This window comes from Sander lucioperca, chromosome 19 (assembly GCF_008315115.2).
Source record: "Sander lucioperca isolate FBNREF2018 chromosome 19, SLUC_FBN_1.2, whole genome shotgun sequence".
Classification (NCBI taxonomy): Eukaryota; Metazoa; Chordata; class Actinopteri; order Perciformes; family Percidae; genus Sander; species Sander lucioperca.
In genome coordinates, this window is record NC_050191.1 from 15392246 (window position 1) to 15409781 (window position 17536).

The following is a 17536-nucleotide window of genomic DNA, read 5'->3' on the forward strand; positions in this document are numbered from 1 at the left end:
GAAACAAATAAAACGGTAATCTCCAAAGTGAGTTTCATAGAAAACGTTGCACAATGACTGTAATCATTTTGGCAATTTGTAGATCATTGTCCCAAAACATAATGTGAGCAGACCTATAAGACAACCCTGCAATGGTGCATTTTGTGAACCACTTCTACTTTCTTTTATTGGTTAAGCTGGATCACTTATTGCATCATTGTGAGTTGTACAAATGTAAGACAAATGTTGTTTTATCAGCTGAGTTAAGACACAAATACACACATGTAACTAGGGCTGGATATGGCAAAAATGTGATCATGATGTATTTTCCCATTTTGATCGATATCGATATTCATTACAATATCTATAATTTTTTTGCTGATACTGCCCGTTTGAAGTGCATCCTGACTGAAGCCTGAAGAAACCAGAGGTTTAATTACAGAATATAGTTCATTAAAATATGCAACACATACACACGTCTGCCTGCCATGTCTGTGACAGAGGAAGGTGGAGGGGGATGACGACCTTTTTTTTTCCTCTGCTTTTCTCCTCAGACCTCACTACAGTATGGGAAACTTCACATCTGATACCCCTGGACTCAGTCCTGGGAAACAAATTCCCAGGACTTTTAATGCCTATCTGCTTACCTGATTACACACACTGGGAAACACAAAGATGCACATGCACTCCCTAAAACCATGCACACTGTGGGAATTACCTCCTTCACAAAAATGCATGAGCACACTGTAAAAAACAAGGTTTTTGATCCCAACTGCCATTTTCATTGTGGTATCTGCTATGATAATTGGATTCAGTTTGGAAAGAAATCTGTGAAAGATGACTGTGTTCTTGTCTTACACAACAATGTAAAATTATGCATCCACATCTGTCCACATCCTTTCCCTAAATTATAGGCTTCACTCAGTAGCACTGCAGTCCTAGAATATTTTAGCTTTTAAATAGAAAAAACTATTGTTTCGACAAATGGGATAAAGCCTCACCATACACTGCAGTGTTTTACACTAAATTAGTATGATAAAATAAAGAAGTGCTTTCATACACTATGTTATTAGTGGGGGCACACCCATATCTTATGTATAGATTTGACTTGAGAGGAATGTGAGCTATGCTGTTGACTCCGTTTGGGGAAATTATTTTAGGATGCTCTAAACAATCTGATTTAAATGCCAGGGGACTTCAAGAATGTTTATTTGTTTTTCGGTTAAACTATCTCAACTGTGCCCATGTAGGATTCAAACCAAACAATACAGGCCTCCACTACTACCCCTCCTTAAAATAAGAAGTCCCAATCTCCTTGACCCAAATTCCACCACAGCAGGATGGATGGGGACCCACCCCCATCCCAAGGCACACACTCACGCAAACACAATAGCCTTCCCTCTCTGGCCCCTGAAAATAAAGGAAGGGGGGTGGTCAATTCTTTCTATTATCAAGACACATTGCAGCTTGGGGGAAGTTTGCTGACTTTACTAAAATTGGGTAAACATGAATAAAGAAAGACCTGGGTGATTTATAAAATACAGCAGTGTCACATGGCAGTGGGCTCTCTCTCACATAGGTGTTATTTTCATGGTGCTTGTGGGACACGTGTGTGTGTGGCCATGATTTATTCCAAGATGGACTCACTCAGACTGCCGGACAAGGCCATGTGTATCTACATGGATAATAAAACAGGAACCATGTTGATTTAACAGACTACTGGCATCTCTCACGTCTTTTTGATCTTTGTTTTCCTGCCCAACTTTTCTTTTTCTTTTTTTCTTTTTTTTACAGGCACACAACTGTTAACATCCCTAGATTGATTTGGTTTGTGGCGGGGGTTAATGTGTGGTGAAGGGTGGGTGAGTGTTTTAAATAACGACTGTACCAGAAAGAATGTGTGAAGGGGGAGGCTACAGGGGGCGAGGATGGGACAGTAAAGAGATGAAGGGATGGCGTTAAGGGGTAGGGGGGCAGGGGTCTGCCCTAGGGCCGAAGCCCTAACTGACTTTAGAGGGTGTTACATATCTCTGACACACATTCATAGTTAAAATGCTTCTCTCTGCTGGAGACGAGCTTTGTTTATGTGCGAGAGCATGTGGTAAGGCTATGCTCTCATATTAAATATCATCACTGCAGCCAAAAAACGAACAGTCTCCAGTGAGATCAGATAATGTTTCTGTTGTGGCTGTTTCAGCACTACTATGTGTTTGTGTGTTGTTTGAGGAGGGGGGGCAGTTGGGAAGATAAATGGCAGCTATTTACAAACTTTGCCAAATGTATGCAAATCCTTGTAATTATCATAGTCTGGAGCAGAAGCCATTTAAACAAAAGAAGTCTATTAAAAAAAGAGGGCAAGGAGACACCCATACCCTCCCCCAACAGACCCTATACTAGCACCCCCTTTCTGTATCAAAGGTGTGGTCACAGTGTCTCCGAGGAATCAACAGCACTGATAACACCCACTGTTGCACCATTTATCTTATAGTATCTAGTCAAAGTCTGAATTAAATTAGCCCAAAGCCAAATATACACAATATAATATTTATCTATTGATATGCTTATGTATCCTGTTTATGTGCAGAAACCAAAATCTGAGGTCACCACGAAGCAAAACATTCCAGACCTGCGCATTTGGACCATCTACTCCCAGTTATGAACCAAAGAAGAATCAGTTTTGGCATGCAATTAATTTTATACGCCCCTTTTCTCCTCACTCCCTACCCTCTGCGGCTAAGCTGAAAACCCCCGCTGGGAATTAGGATCCCACTCTAATCTAATGAAAAACTCCTCTGATGGGACACAGGGGGCTGGCTTGGATGGAGATATGAGCTAAAAGCAGGCTTTGAAAGAAGTTTGGCAGTAGTAAAGGATGTATACTTCAGAGTTCAGCTTTGGCCAGAGACGTTACACTGTGAGAGGTATCTGTTAGTACAGTCCATAAACAGGTTTTCACTACAGGGCTACTGTAAAACGGGGATGAAAAAGGGTAAACATTCTGTAAAGCTACTGGTGATGTACACGAATGATGAACACTTGATACACATTAAATTTAAGCCCATAAACAGAGTTGAATGAAAGTGAATGAAATAAGAACACTACAGCATTAAATCATTGTTTTACTTTCTACACGAGGAGGCTCTACAGTGGCCAAAGCAAAACCATCACCCAACAACCAAAGCCAGGACATCTACAAACCACAATGCTAACTAACCACACCCTCAGGACAACAATGCCTTCAGCTATACTCACTCATGTAAGGAGAAACCACTGCTTTGGGTTTCATACATATCCTAAATAAATGACTAGTTTTAACTTAACAAATTATATTGGTACGTCACAGTAAAGCTGCCACACATGTTTAGCAAAGTTAAAGAGAACTCTAAATTGTTAAAAATGTAGATAATGAGACCTTTTTTAATCATTCTTCTTACCCGTTAGAGTTATTGTTCCAAGCATTGGTAAAAGTCCAAAAATCCTTCTTTAAAAAAAAAAAAAAGAAATGACAAAAATAAAAGATTTGTAAATTTTAGATGATTACAAAAATATATATTTCAAAAGTGAGTCTCTCTCTTGTTTCCTTTCACTTCTGTGCACACTCAGTAAAATCTATAGGATTTTCTGCTTGGCTCCGTCTTCACTAGTGAACTCTGTGTGAGGGCACAAGCCGTGTCTCTCTCTCTTCCAGTGCTTCTCAGTCAGTATGACCAGAAGAGAGGGCTCCACACACATTTCAACAGACTGACACACATGTCATGTTAGGACCACCCCTCCCTCCCACCTCCTTCTCCTCTCTTCAGCTGTTCTGAATGGGACCCCTCCTCCTCCTCCTCCTCATCCGCTCACCCTCCACTCAGACCTCACTGTTCAGCCGGGACGACTGAAGCTCATCATGGAATCTTTTAAGGATGCATTTGTCACACATCCCTCCAAAAAAAAGTAATTGTGCATGTTCAAACTCCGTACAATCCCCCCCCCCCTTAATTTCTCAAACTGTTTCATACACACAAATTCATACACATTGTTTCTTTGAAGCAGATGGGGGATGGCTACAGTCTCCTTCTCTGGCCTTAATACCCATGCGTGTCCTCAAAAGGCTGTTTTTTTGTTTAACTGAAAATCCGTCACCCACCCCACCTTCTCTCCCTTCTACTACTCCCCTTTTTCAGGAGGCAACCAGGCTCTCCCCCATATCGTATGGGTAATATCACTAGTCATGTGGAGGAATGTTGACAAAGGCCAAACAGAGAGAATTTCAAGATTTTACTTTGAAATTTTGGATTTTTACATTTGAAAAATTGTTTCTTTTCCAGTCGTTTGAGTTGCTGCTTTTTTTAAAGTGAAATTGATCAAATAGTTAGTCATAGTTCACTGCACAGTCCAAAATTTCTCCAAACATATCCTTGATTGAGGTGAAGTTCATCCCAAGTGCCTTAACCCAAACCTAACATGAACGGGGGTACCATCGAGTTGCCGCCTGCCCCCTGTGAATGTTAACAAGCCACTCTCAATTGCTCCAATACAGACACATTTAATTCAGCTTTTGTCTGAGGGAGGGTGGAGAGACTAGAAGGAATGCAGATAAATCCTCAGGTAAATACCAGCATAATCAGATCTGTCACACTTCAGCATTGTCCCAGAGGAATGTGTGAATTCCATCCAGAAGGCTCCCAAATGGGTGATAACAGCGTTAATCAAGTACTGTCTGAAAGCCCCCAACACCCAAAAGTGTATGCTTTTAAATGTATAGAGAGGAAATGTATTGATAACAAGCATAGCTGCAATAATCAAGCGTCAGCTCCAGGCTGTATTATTATTGTAAAATATTTTTGTGTTCTTTTCGTAGTTCAAGATTTTCCTGAAACTCTTAAACTGAATATTTTCTCCATTTCTAAGGTGCAAACAGACGACCGCTTAAAATCAAATTGGGTCAAATCAAGACAAAAAAAGATAAGCTCTGGGACCATATGTGGCCGAAACCAATTATTTTCTCTTTATCAGACGACACTTCCTGTTCTTCAAAGCCATTGAATTTAGAGTCATCAATACCAAGCTCTATGTCCATGAATGGAAGGCTTCATGGTTTTTAATCAGAGCTGGCAGGAGTGATAAATGAAGAGTTGAGAGGGAGAAGGAAAGAAAAACAGCCACAGATCTAATGAGATATATTTTCAGGAGAAAGTTCCAGAGAGGATAATAAAATGAATCTTCATAACATTAGGGATAAACGCTTGCTTTTATTTTGCAAAACTAGGCTCTCCATGGCTGACTTCTGCTCTTTTCTCTGGTCTAAGTAACTTAGTTAAGTGTTTTTAGTCTAAGCATATAATTTAATTCCCTACATGCATTAATAGGCAGCAACAAGTTAAGAGTGGAATCCTATGGGTATATCATGGAAGATCCTCTCATTTGATCACAGTCATTTACTAAGAATTTCATTCTGACACACCAGTGAGGCTTTCTGTTATTGCAGTGACTCATCTGGTGGGTATTTCACTATCTGTACTATACTACATAATGACCACTATGACAGTACTGTATATTATGCTGAGTAGACAGTGAGTCAGACTGAAGGGAATTTAGAGTTTAATGAGAGTACCTCTTTTGGGTCGGCCCACATCTTCCTTTCCCCTCCCAACTTCCTTCATATGACTCACTCACATCAGTCACATTCCTGGACTTCCATACATACTGAAATATTTAAATTTAGGCACAGCTTCAGGCTACACTGAGCTGCATGGGTTCTTGGAGTTAGAGGACAAGGCTGGCGCATATATATATATATATTTTAAAAATATTTTCAAATCTTTATCAAATCCTACGAGAATAATAACCAGTTCTGACTTAATCCTGCTAACGAATGTTTCTATAGGATGCCTTGGCCTGAAGTAAAGACGACTAAGTATAATCAGTGGGTAGAGTAGGCGCACATATACTGAGAGGCTTATGCCTCGACATAGAGGTCCAGGGTGCGAGTCCGCCCTGTGACAATTTCCTGCATGTCTTCCCCCTCTCTCCCCTTTCTCACATAGCTGTCCTATCAATTAAAGGTGGAAAAGCCCAAAAAATAATCTATTAAAAAAAAAAAAAAACACTAACGTAATTCTCTACATATTTTTGGTCTCAGTGCTCATTTGATTAACCGCTTGAACCCTACGGACCTGCTGTGACCCGATCATTACAAACTAATCTGCAGACAAACTATTCAGACTATTCAAACCCACATAACTTTAATTTACTATCATAGGAGACAAAGAAAACTGAAAAAACATAATCACATTTGAGAAATGGAACCTCAGATTTAGCTTTAACCCTTGTGTTGTCCTCTGGGTCACCGGGACCCCGAAGCTCAACGCCAGGCCAATACAAAACGTCAAATAAACTGGACGGGTCCCGGTGACCTGGAGGACAACACAGGTGGTTAAGAAATCACTTAAACGATTAATCAATTATCAAATTAGTTGTTGACCAATTGCATTATCTCTAAGGGTGAGAAATGTGAATAAAAGTATGCACACGATATCTGGAACATGTCCATTTGATGGAGTAGTGCAGCCATATAAATCTGGTTTGAATTTTTCACTCAATGTAAACATCATAGCTTCAATTAAAAGCTTAAACTAGCTGATACATAAGTTGTATATGATACTGTCAGACAGAGTGGAATAAGAGGATTTTTAACAACCTTAAAGTTACTAATGTAAAGGAGTATATTGAAGCTACTTGAGAGGAAATAAAAAGGGGAAGACAGTTCATTAATGGGTCACTTTAAAAAATAATCTTTCAGTACATGCTTATTTAATTAAAATATGTTTCCATCACAACACTAAATGAATGGATGTGTATTTTGTATATGAACCTCAGCTAAATCAGGACAACATACGGCCAAGTCTGGGGGGGTGACGCCCCACATATCTCGATAAATCAGAAAACATGCCTGAGTTCAGGAATGTTTAAAGGAGGGGTCTTCAATGGTCGGGCGGGTGGGGGGTGGGGGGTTGGGGTGCTGGGAGGGCGGAGGCGCTTTTTGTAGCCTGTAAAGAAGTGAATGACATCATCGGACACAGAAGAAAACGCCCCCTACTCTTCCAAGAACTGAATAGGATGATGTTGAAATAATTGGAGGAAAGGGAAACGAGGGCCGTGAGTGTGTGAAACTGCCTGAGATCAGAGAGAGTTTTCATTCAATACCTCTCCTTTCTTCTCCATTTTTTTTTATTACGTTTTGCTCCTTTCATACCATTGTTTTTATCTCCCGAATCCACACTCCAGTCCTCTTTTAATCCTTCTCCCTCTCCACCACTTTCCCCTGTGTCTCTTCTATCCTCTTGAGCCCCCATCCCACCCCTCCTCCTGGTTTGTGTGTGGGCCAGAGGGACGCATAACAATGTCAGACAGGAAACGCAGTCATTCCTTGACATCACGGTTTCCTCTTCCTTTTGCCAGTTTCCTCGAGTTACACTTCATTCTGTACTCTGCACAGGCCGTCCAACAACCTTTCCGCCTTTTCTTGCTGACATTATTTCTGTACGTAACGTGATGCAGCGTGACGAGATGAACACTGCCGATGTGATATTTGTGGTATTTCATGACCATCTTTTGTTTAGTTTTGCTGTGAAACAATGGAGGATCATGTTTACAGCTTTCAGCATTGAGAGAGAAGGTGTTGTTCCAAAAAAATCAATCTTATCTAGCACGCAACTGGAAACAATTACATTTGAGATCAAGTGTGTGTGCTTGTTGGTCTTCTTAACGGTCCAGTTCAAGTCCTACGACAAAAATTTGGGTGAAGAATAGCATTTCTTTGAGGGGGATGTTTAGCCAGTTTTACCATCTGTTATACTTGAATTCCTGGAATATCTGCACCAACAATTTGGCATTCCAGTTGTTGTTATGCATCATCTTGTCGTTTAGTACAGACTAAATTGTGAAAATGGGGAAGTGTAGATCTAAATCCTGGAGCTTTAAAAAGGCCTTGGAAATAGTCCACATGTACAAGCAAGTGTAACAGTAAAGAGATGAATGAAAAGGACTTATCAGCTTGTTAACTTGTCGGTTCGACACAATCTACAGAAATGCGTGTTTCAAAGGAGTATTTGTCTTCAAAGGTAGTCTAGATGGAAGCTTTTTATAATATAGTAGAAACAGGCTGGTTTGCTGTTGCTCAACCCGAAAAGTGTCTCATCTCACTTCTGAATTAAAGAGTCTCTAACCAGCTGTATTTCATGAGAACTTGCCCAGAAATGTTCTTCACAATTGCTCTTATCCTTAACGCTCTTCCTAGCTGCTTATCCATCTTCCTTACCTCAGTATGGTTCTGCTTAACATTAGGGTTTGGCAGAGATCCATTGTGTGTGCTTCATCTACACTCAAAATGGTTCATCTTAACAAGTCATTTAATCTCAACTCGAGTGTTTAAATAAAAATGTTCTCGTCACGGTCAGAGGACATAACTCAATAGAGTGAGTAAATCCACTTGTTTCCACACCAATTTAACTTGTTTTCAGACCTTTCTAAAAGACAAATGTGGGTAACTTAAAGCAGGGCGGGATAAGGAAGATCGCTGAAGTATTGAATATCCAGCACCAAGAAGATTACACTTAATTCTTGCATCGGAGACAAGTGAAAAACCTCACCTCAATGACACATTCTTGGCAGTTACTAAAAGATTTTATCATTAATTGCAAGGTAAAACTGGCGTATTATAGTATATGGCTACTTGCTGAATTGTATAACAGCCATAACGCTATTAAAGAAGAAGGAAAAGGAGGGGTCAGTCACATTCTTGGTCCAGTCTCTTAATCCTCCATATGCCTGGGGGAGGTTAGGGGTGGAGGAGGGAGATTAGGTTCCCTGATGCTGGGAAAGATGACAGAGAAGCGCCTGCGGAGACAAGAGGGTCCTGGGGGGTCCGAGAGCCCTGGTGGGAGTCTACCATGAGTTTGACCTTATTACTGTAATTTTTAGGCCCTCTGTACCTGGGACACTCCTTTTTTTAATACTCCTAAGACTTTTGAGTTTAGTTTAGTTATCTTAAATGATTTGCTTGCAACAGGGCTGCACTCCCTACAAAATATATTAGCATGCTGACGTTAGCATGTAGCTCAACGCACGGCTTTGCCCAAGAGTAGCCTCACTTAGCTGCTAGCTTGTCTTGTTACACCAAAACCAAGCAGTACAATTATGTTTGATGATATGGCTCAGTTCAGAATCTGTTACAACACTGACATATGTTATTACAATGTAACAGTTTAATAAATTAAGCTTCAACAATTAGCTTTAGATCAAAACACAAGGGAATTAATGTTAAAAATCATGACAAACATTTATGGAGTCTGAGGTTGAGGGGAGGTCAGTGTTTTGGCGAGTACAGTCAGCTGAGAGATTAGGTTTTTTATTAGCTTGCCATTAACTAATCTGGTTATCGCTGATGCTGTGGTCTGTCAGAACTTACTCAAGCTTCATTTCAATAGCTAAAACTTTCAGGTTGCTTCTGTTACCAGACACATTGAGAGCTGCACATTGGATTTGAGCAGGAAAAAAAAAGGCTTTCTGTTTCTGAAGTTGACAAATGACAGCTTTCTAATAGAGCTCTCTTATCCTCTCTCTTGCCCTGAAGTGTATCATCAAAGCACTTCATAACAAATGACGCAACATGCTGCACTGATAAACATTGACTGGACAATGATGGATCTTAAGGGGTTCAGGGCCTTTTCAGCACTCCAATCTAAAACTTTGCCTCCCTAACACTTTCCTCTGGGATAACCTCCTTTCTCTGAGGGAAAGAAATAATTCTGACATCCTGCAGCAAGTTGATGGATCAGCATCTGCAGAGAACAAACCAAGGACAAAATAACTCCTCCCAGTAGTGTGAGTACAGTAGAAAAATCCACGCATGGTTATCTTAATAGGAATGAGTATTGTCAGTTGGAATGTAAAAGGGAATATGGGCAAAAATCCAAAAGGAACAATCCAGCGGCAGGTTTGTGTTACGATGAGTGCATAGCCTTATTGGCAGAGAACAGACAGAGCTTAAGTGAAGGGAGAGGTCCCTTTCACAGGCATGATGAACGTTTTGGCAACATGACTATGTATGTCCCCTAAGCCGAGTCTGAGTGAGTCCATCCTGGAATTAAATCATGGACGGACACGGACACACACACACACACCCCAATATGTTCACCTCGTAAAAGTTAACACCTGTAACCACAAAAGAAATAAAACTGTAGCAGAAACTCTAGTGAATAATTTCTGACGATTCATGACACACCTGGTATCTGCCTGACAATTTGACGCATTTTACAAAATTGGGTTGCAACTACTACTTGCTTTTATTATTGAATTCTGCACTGCACATAACACATTTTTTGTTTAATCTATAACATGTACCTAAAGGGATTCAATTTCTAAAAAGAAATGACAGAGAAACACTGCATCCATCTGCTCCCTTTAGTAGGATAAAACAAACAGACATGCAGGATTTGACCTATAAATGATGTCCAGCATTACTACAAATAAACATCAACTGCAGGGAACACACAAACACAGTCAGCATTCTCTCTCCCCCTCAAGCCTTCAGAAAACTTTATCTGTCCTCTCTTAGAGCCTGTAAGCCGTCTGGGAGGGACCTTCAACGCTCCGGCCAGTGAATTACATCAGCTATGATGTCAGTCTTTGGGCTCCCACTGCGCCTCAGGTGCCACGCCCCTGAAACTAGCAACCCAAGCACATATGCAGGCTTCAGTATGCACGTCTACATGGACGCAACACAGCACACAACAAATTTTACTGTTACTAATGAGATTAACATGTGAAAACATCGACATGGTTTCTTTGATAACACATGATTTACTGATTAGACAAAAGCTGAAGTGATATGTATCATTTTGATTAAATTAAGTAATGATGCACTATGTAATCTGACGCAATCAGTGCCTGCATCATTCATGGATGACTGTGTGTTAATGTTTTTCTCTCTCTTTATCCCTATCTATTCTTTCTCCTGCTGGCTCTCGCTCTTTCCCCTCAATACTCTACTTCTATGTAATATTTATTCCGTTTCTTTCTGTCTATTAAGACTGCATTCTTAAGCCTCAGCTCTCCTGCCTGGACTTTCTCAGCCCATCTAGCACCAAAATAAGGTTAAAACAGACTTTAAGAATGATTTTTAAACCGTATCTGAGCCAATTTATCTATGTTTTATGCAAAACTGAGGGCCGACCAGGGTTTCGGATTTACAATGGGGTCGACGACTGATGAAAGCACTGGAAAAATGTAACTCACCATCCTCATAGCCTACTTTAATACCATTTTAAACAAATGCTTTTGGTAATTTAATTAAATACATGAAATGACAGATGATGATCAAGTAAAATATTTTTGCTGCAACCTGCACTTCACTTCACTACAATCACACCGTCAAACTAGACTTTGACTAATTGACTTTCCCTCTACAAAATGCCCATGAAAGTCTGCAGCAAGGTCTGATATTACACGCTTTTTAAGCCTTTTAAATTACACTTGTCATGTTATCCAGGTTGGTGTGGGATGTGCTTGGGGTGTGGCGTTTTACCATCAGCCTGGTCCTTAAACTGTAAACATTCTGGTATACCTTATAGAGATCATTGTTGCATATGCCTGGGCTTGCATATGTGTCTGAGTGTGTGTGTGTGTGTGTGTGTGTGTTTTTGCTTATGAGTCAGTCTTTTGATCTGCAGCCTGTCCTTCGTTGTTTTCCGTTATCAGAGAGATTCCTCTCCTCTTCCTGTCTCCCACAATGCATTGCTGTCTTTATCAGGCTGCACAAGAGGTAGAGAAGTGCTGGGATGTAAAACCCCTGCACACCTTCCACTTCCCTATCTTCTCTCTGTTCACCCATTGTGTATCTTTCTTCCTTTCACTCCTCTTCTCTCCTTTAATCTGTAGCCTTGAAGCTCTTTTACAATGTCAGTTGTTTTTTGTTGTTTGTTTCCAGTGAAGGTCAGGAAAAACATGTATTGCTTCTTGTGTTCAAAAGGTTTTATTATAATAACCCTTTAAAGACAATACAACTTGGTTTTGTGTACATGAAAGCAAATGGTCTGCAGCTTCTATATGATCTAAGAATTCCCGACAAGGTAAATATGTGGTTACCTTCTTTTCTGTTCAATATCTTGCCACGTTACTAATTAACTTACAGTACATGTCTACAGAAGCAACGATTTCAACAACCTAATTATTCTCTATTAGTCTACCGTGCCACATCAACTCATATGCTCTGTATCTCTGCTCTGAAGAGGGTATTGGGTTACTCTATAAACGGACAGAATCGCTTCATTAAATAGCTTATTAAATAGGTTATTTGACAGAGTGGTATGTGACATATCTCTGTTTTAAGCAGTATTAGGTTACCCCTTCCCTTGGGCCATAACATATTATGAAGTGCGCAGGTTGCTTTGTGCGAGGCCCGGGTCACAGCCTTCTAAATATTAAGGGAGGGTGTACAGGCCCCTGCAGCCCTCCCAGATTGAGGGAGACACGATAGAAATGGCAAAGAAAATAAACAAACGCAGCCTTGGAGATAGGAGGGTGCTGCAGGAGATGGACAGGGCAGGTTGGTGCACATGTTAATGGTAGAAATTAGTACTGTCAGTTAAAAGCGTTATTAATGGCGTTAACGCAAACCCATTTTAACGGCGTCCATTTTTTTTATCGCAAGATTAACGTTCTTTTTGGCCTAGCAAACTTTGTAGTTTTTTTTCCACATGCTGTTGCAACAACTAGTAACGTTAGAAAAACTACAACACCACACCGGCTCTAGCTAGACCGGAAACTAAACAACAGGCACGCCGCACACACTCGTTTGGGCTTGCGAGCCGGCCAAAGATTAGTAGGCTAACGTTACGTTTTGAGTGCATGGCGAGCGCGAGACGCCGAAATGGATGCCAATAACATTCTGAATGGAAAGTTTACTTTTAAAAAGTTGCCAAATGGTTCCAATGACAAGACTAAAGTGCTCTGTGCGTTTTGTCGTTGTGAACTGAGCTATCATCGCAGCACGGCCAGTCTGAAATACCACTTGATGGCCCAGTTTAATATTGGTTAATGAATATCTTAGATTACTGATTTAAAAATGTTCCTTAAGCCGCACATGATTAGAGTTAAACTGTGAGGTAGGGTGCAGAGCATAGTGCAGGCACTTTAGAAGCAAAGCGCAGCACAGGTATACATCATTAAGGTCAGGGACAACAAAGTCAAAGTTGAAATAATTTGAAATTTAAGAGCAGCACTCAGCAGCAATTTCGAGCGGTGCGCCACGCCATGAGTAGCCCTTTCTTTGAGTTGTCTCCACCACTCTCCCCATAGGAAAACAATGGCACAACGCAGAGCGGTTTTACTGCGGATCATGTGTAGGTGGCTTTAGAGTATCGTCAACGACACCACAGATCAGTCTTTTAAATATTTTATGAAAACAACTTTTTGGCAAATCTATTAAATTAGGCCTACGTCTGTGTTCATTAGCTACAAATTTAAAGTGATATTTCCGCAACCGATCACACGCAGGGTTGTGATTTGAGCTCAAATTCTTCCTGCATCTATCCTGAAGTGCAGCATCACACTAAGACCAAGTACACATTTAGAAAATGGATGGATGTATGCAAGGTAACATTTACATGCAATGATGGGTTAAGGAATGTGTGAGGGAAACAGGGAGGGGGTGTTGGGTGTGCGGCTCCTGTGTGAAAAGCCCATATAGGTGTCCCCTATGTGTTGACAAAGGGATTAGTTAAGGATCAAGTAAATCTTGCAGAGCCATTAAAAGACATCTGCAGACAAGAATCTACACACACACACACACACACACACACACAAACACACACACACACAGAGAAAACTGACCCCACACAAATAAGCTTACCTTTGGCCACTGCTGAAGAAACAGTACAAAATCCCAGACACAAACACAAAACCATTACTTACCCCAGCGACCACAGGAACATCACCCAAAGTCACACACTGTAAATAAACAGAATTGACGGAACAGACGCACACATATACACACACCTTCTGCCAGCGTGTTGTCCTCTGAGTGTCCATTCAGACTGGTCATGCTGGAGATTAGTCCATTTTTCTCCAAAGGCTGAAAAAGACACAGAAAGAAGAGAGACTCACACCAATCTTCTCATGAAACACTCAGCAATTAAGTAAATAAGGGTATTTTATTTAAAAAAACGTTAAACTATTTCTTTAAGACAGACAATGACAGCCTTTACGAAAGCACCAAAACTACAAAAAAGGCCAATCCATCTGACAGCAGCTTGTCACCATTCACCACCATACATACACTGTATAATAGTTTTCAAATAATGCCAACCACCAAATATATTCCTTTATCTCAACGGACCCATCATCTTTTATGATCAGTGAATCAGCCTGCAAGGATTAGATCCTTGAGTGGTGTCACTTCGATACACATCCTTAAATAGTTTTATTAGCAGGCAGTAAAATTCATCATTAAAAGACAAAAACATCATGACACAACCAAAAATGGGTAAATTCGCATCAGGTCACATTCACAACACCCCAATAAAATCATTCTTCAGTCAACAGTCAAATCTCTGGCAAGTTGGCAAACGACGCTGAAAAAGAGCTACACAAATCCGACAACAAACTGAGTAATATACCAACATCACAGCAAAATGTTATATTATAAGAATATTAATGATACAAGATCCTGACAGTTTTTTCTGGTAGTGACCAGCTCCAACTGACAGTCATACAATAGCAGGCAGGCCAGAGCTTTGTCTGTCCCGGCCAGGCGAGAGGGAACCAGAGCCTCCCCACAGAGCTGCTAATCTAACTAATGGACAACTCAGGCTCCATTCCCATCAGCCCAAACTCCTCCAGGAAAGCCCTGAAAAATGACACCACAAAGGAGACACTCTGTTTGGGATAGGTTGGGAGGGATGTACTACAAGATGCGAAAAAGAAAGTGACAAACAAAGATAACAAAGGCACACTCTGTGAGGAGAGCAGGTAACAGACATTAAATGTATAGTAATCCAAATTATTAATAATAATTTGCAAGTATGATCAAGGAAATTCACTGCTATATTATTTTTACCTGTTCGACCAGTGAATTATGGTCAGCCAATCCAATGTTTTGAAAGGGGGCAGCTACATTTTAAGTCTCACAACCTTTATCAGTCCTTCCTTGGATGCACAGATGTCGGATTTTGTTTGCATTGACTGAAGCAAACAAAATACCAAACTGATCTGCAAAACCAGATGAAATGAGGTGGTTTGGATTATATTGTGGTCATAATTGGTTGTCTATGTAATCAGACATTTTAACAGAATGCAAGCTGCAATTTGCCACATCAGATTATTTCCCCTCCCTTTATTTCTGACACATTTTACTAATAAAAACAAACACCATACCCATGCATGAGCATGCGAGAGCCCTGTAGGACTTGCAAATGTGTCTGCAACTTGAAAGTGATAGTTATTTATGAAATATGATGCTGCCATTATTTGCGATCTGCATGTAAGCATTACAAACAAACCGCTTTGGTTAAACTGGCCCCTGATTTACATTAAATTAGCAATATAATTGAAGCCAGACAAGATCTTTACTGTATTTTTTTTTTTTTTTAGTCTTTTATAACTCTAAAATTTCCCTCGGGATGAATAAAGAAAACCTCATGGGTTCAAATGCTTTTACACAGAGGACGATGGTGCTGTCATTTTTAGCTGATCAGCTAATAAGAATCTCTGATCAGATTTGATGTTTGACCCATCAGCTGACCTCCAGACCTGCAGCGACCCCGCCCTCCCCTAACCCAACTCATGACTGGCATTCCCAGCATTCCATGACAATAATGCAGCGAGGTGCTGCTGAAAATGCAAAAGGAGGAAAACATACTGTTTAAATGCAGCTTCAAATTTTCCTAAACTTTTAACCGTGCACAAATATAAAGAAAAGAAAAAAGTACAGTGTCACTCACATTAATTTCTGCAAGTCTGCTTTTTTTCTGAATGACTAGGTAGTAGTTTAGCAACACGGCCAGTCACGGAAGGATTATTACCAAGTGAACATAGGCACACACAAGCAAACTGGCAGCAGGAGATAACAGGCTTAAAATCTCTCTGTGGGGTCGTAGTTTGTACGTGACAGTTAACCTCGCGACCTCTGACCCCTGAGGAGTGGACAGTCTCGGAGCAGACGAAAGGATGATGACGCCGTTGGAGGGGGCGACTAGGAGAACAGAGAGATAAAGGCAGAGGAAAGGAGGAGTTCAAGGAGGTGAAAGCAGATATGTGAAGATAGAGAGAGGAGATGAGAAACAGCCAGGATGAGGAGAAAAAAGGCAAAGAATGTAGTCCATTTTAATGCCATATTATGTTTAGTCCATCATCCTTTTGGAGTCTTTAGGTAAGGCTTATTGGTTTTGGTTCTTATTGATTTGTTAAAGAGTAAGATTCAAAGTAATTTTCACCCAGATTTCACATCATTGCTGGATTCACTGCTACAGCAAGACTCAATTCTCTGCAGTTTACTGTAAAAAGAAAAGTCCTCAGAAAATGCTTCAGGTAATAGAAAGTTAAAAAAAATAGAAAATAGAGAGAACATGCAAATAAGCTGTAGATTAGGCACCAGAGACTCTTTCAAAGCACTTAAAAACATTTTGGGAATGAGAAGATTGATACCACCATCTTGTGTCTGTGTGATAAATATGAAGCTACAGCCAGCAGCCAGTTAGCTTAGCTTAGCGCAGTCACAGCTCCCAGCCAGGAAATAGTCTGACCCATAACCACTCGTAAAACTCCAACTTGTCGTTTTTAGATTTCATAAACAAATGGGATTTGGGAAGTTTGTTACTTTTGGAGAGAGCAAGGCTAGTTGTTTTCAGTTTTTATGCTAAAATAAGCTAACCTGCTGCTGGTTGTAGCAACAGTTCTAGAAACAGTAAATCAGTCTGTGGGGACTTGGCTTGGGAAACAGCAGGTCGCTGGTTATATGCATCGGTTATATTCACCGGAAATATTTCATCTCATGCAGATACGAGAATGACGCAGATTTGCGTCTTGCATGCATTGACTTTGCATGTACAGTAATTGCACTGCGCAATTCCCGCAAACACGGGCAGTGTGAACACAGCATAAGAGAGTCAATTTATTTTGGGGTGGGGTGACCGTAGCTTAGTCTGTAGGGAGTTGGGTTGGGAACTGGAGGGTCACCGGTGCAAGTCCATATATGGACCAAAGTATGGTGGTAGACTGGTAGCTGGAGAGGTGCCAGTTCACCTCCTGGGCACTGCCAAGGTGCTCTTGGGCAAGGCACCGCACCCCCAACTGCTCGGAGCGCCTGTCCATCGACAGCTGCAGCCCCCTCACTCTGTCATCTCTCCATTAGTGCATGTATAGGTATTGAGCATGTGTGTTTCAGGCCTGTGTGTAATGTGTATACTAACAACAGAGTAAAAACAATGTAATTTTCCTTGCGGGACTAATAAAGTATACATTATTATTATTATTATTATTAAACCAGATGTGAAAGGTATTTGCCAATATATAT

The 17536-nt window shown here is 40.7% G+C and overlaps 1 protein-coding gene across 3 annotated transcripts in view; it reads right to left on the reverse strand.

The window, feature by feature from the left end:
* Positions 1-17536, reverse strand: part of akap12b (A kinase (PRKA) anchor protein 12b) — a 44891-nt gene that overhangs the window by 8223 nt on the left and 19132 nt on the right. For 2 of the 3 annotated variants that reach the window (XM_031322148.2, XM_031322149.2), the window contains exon 2: positions 14023-14098. In XM_031322148.2, the coding sequence (XP_031178008.1) occupies positions 14023-14098 (76 nt within the window). Of the gene's footprint in view, positions 1-3413; positions 3700-14022; positions 14099-17536 lie in introns of those variants that run through there. The other variant, XM_035995671.1, reaches the window with a different exon arrangement.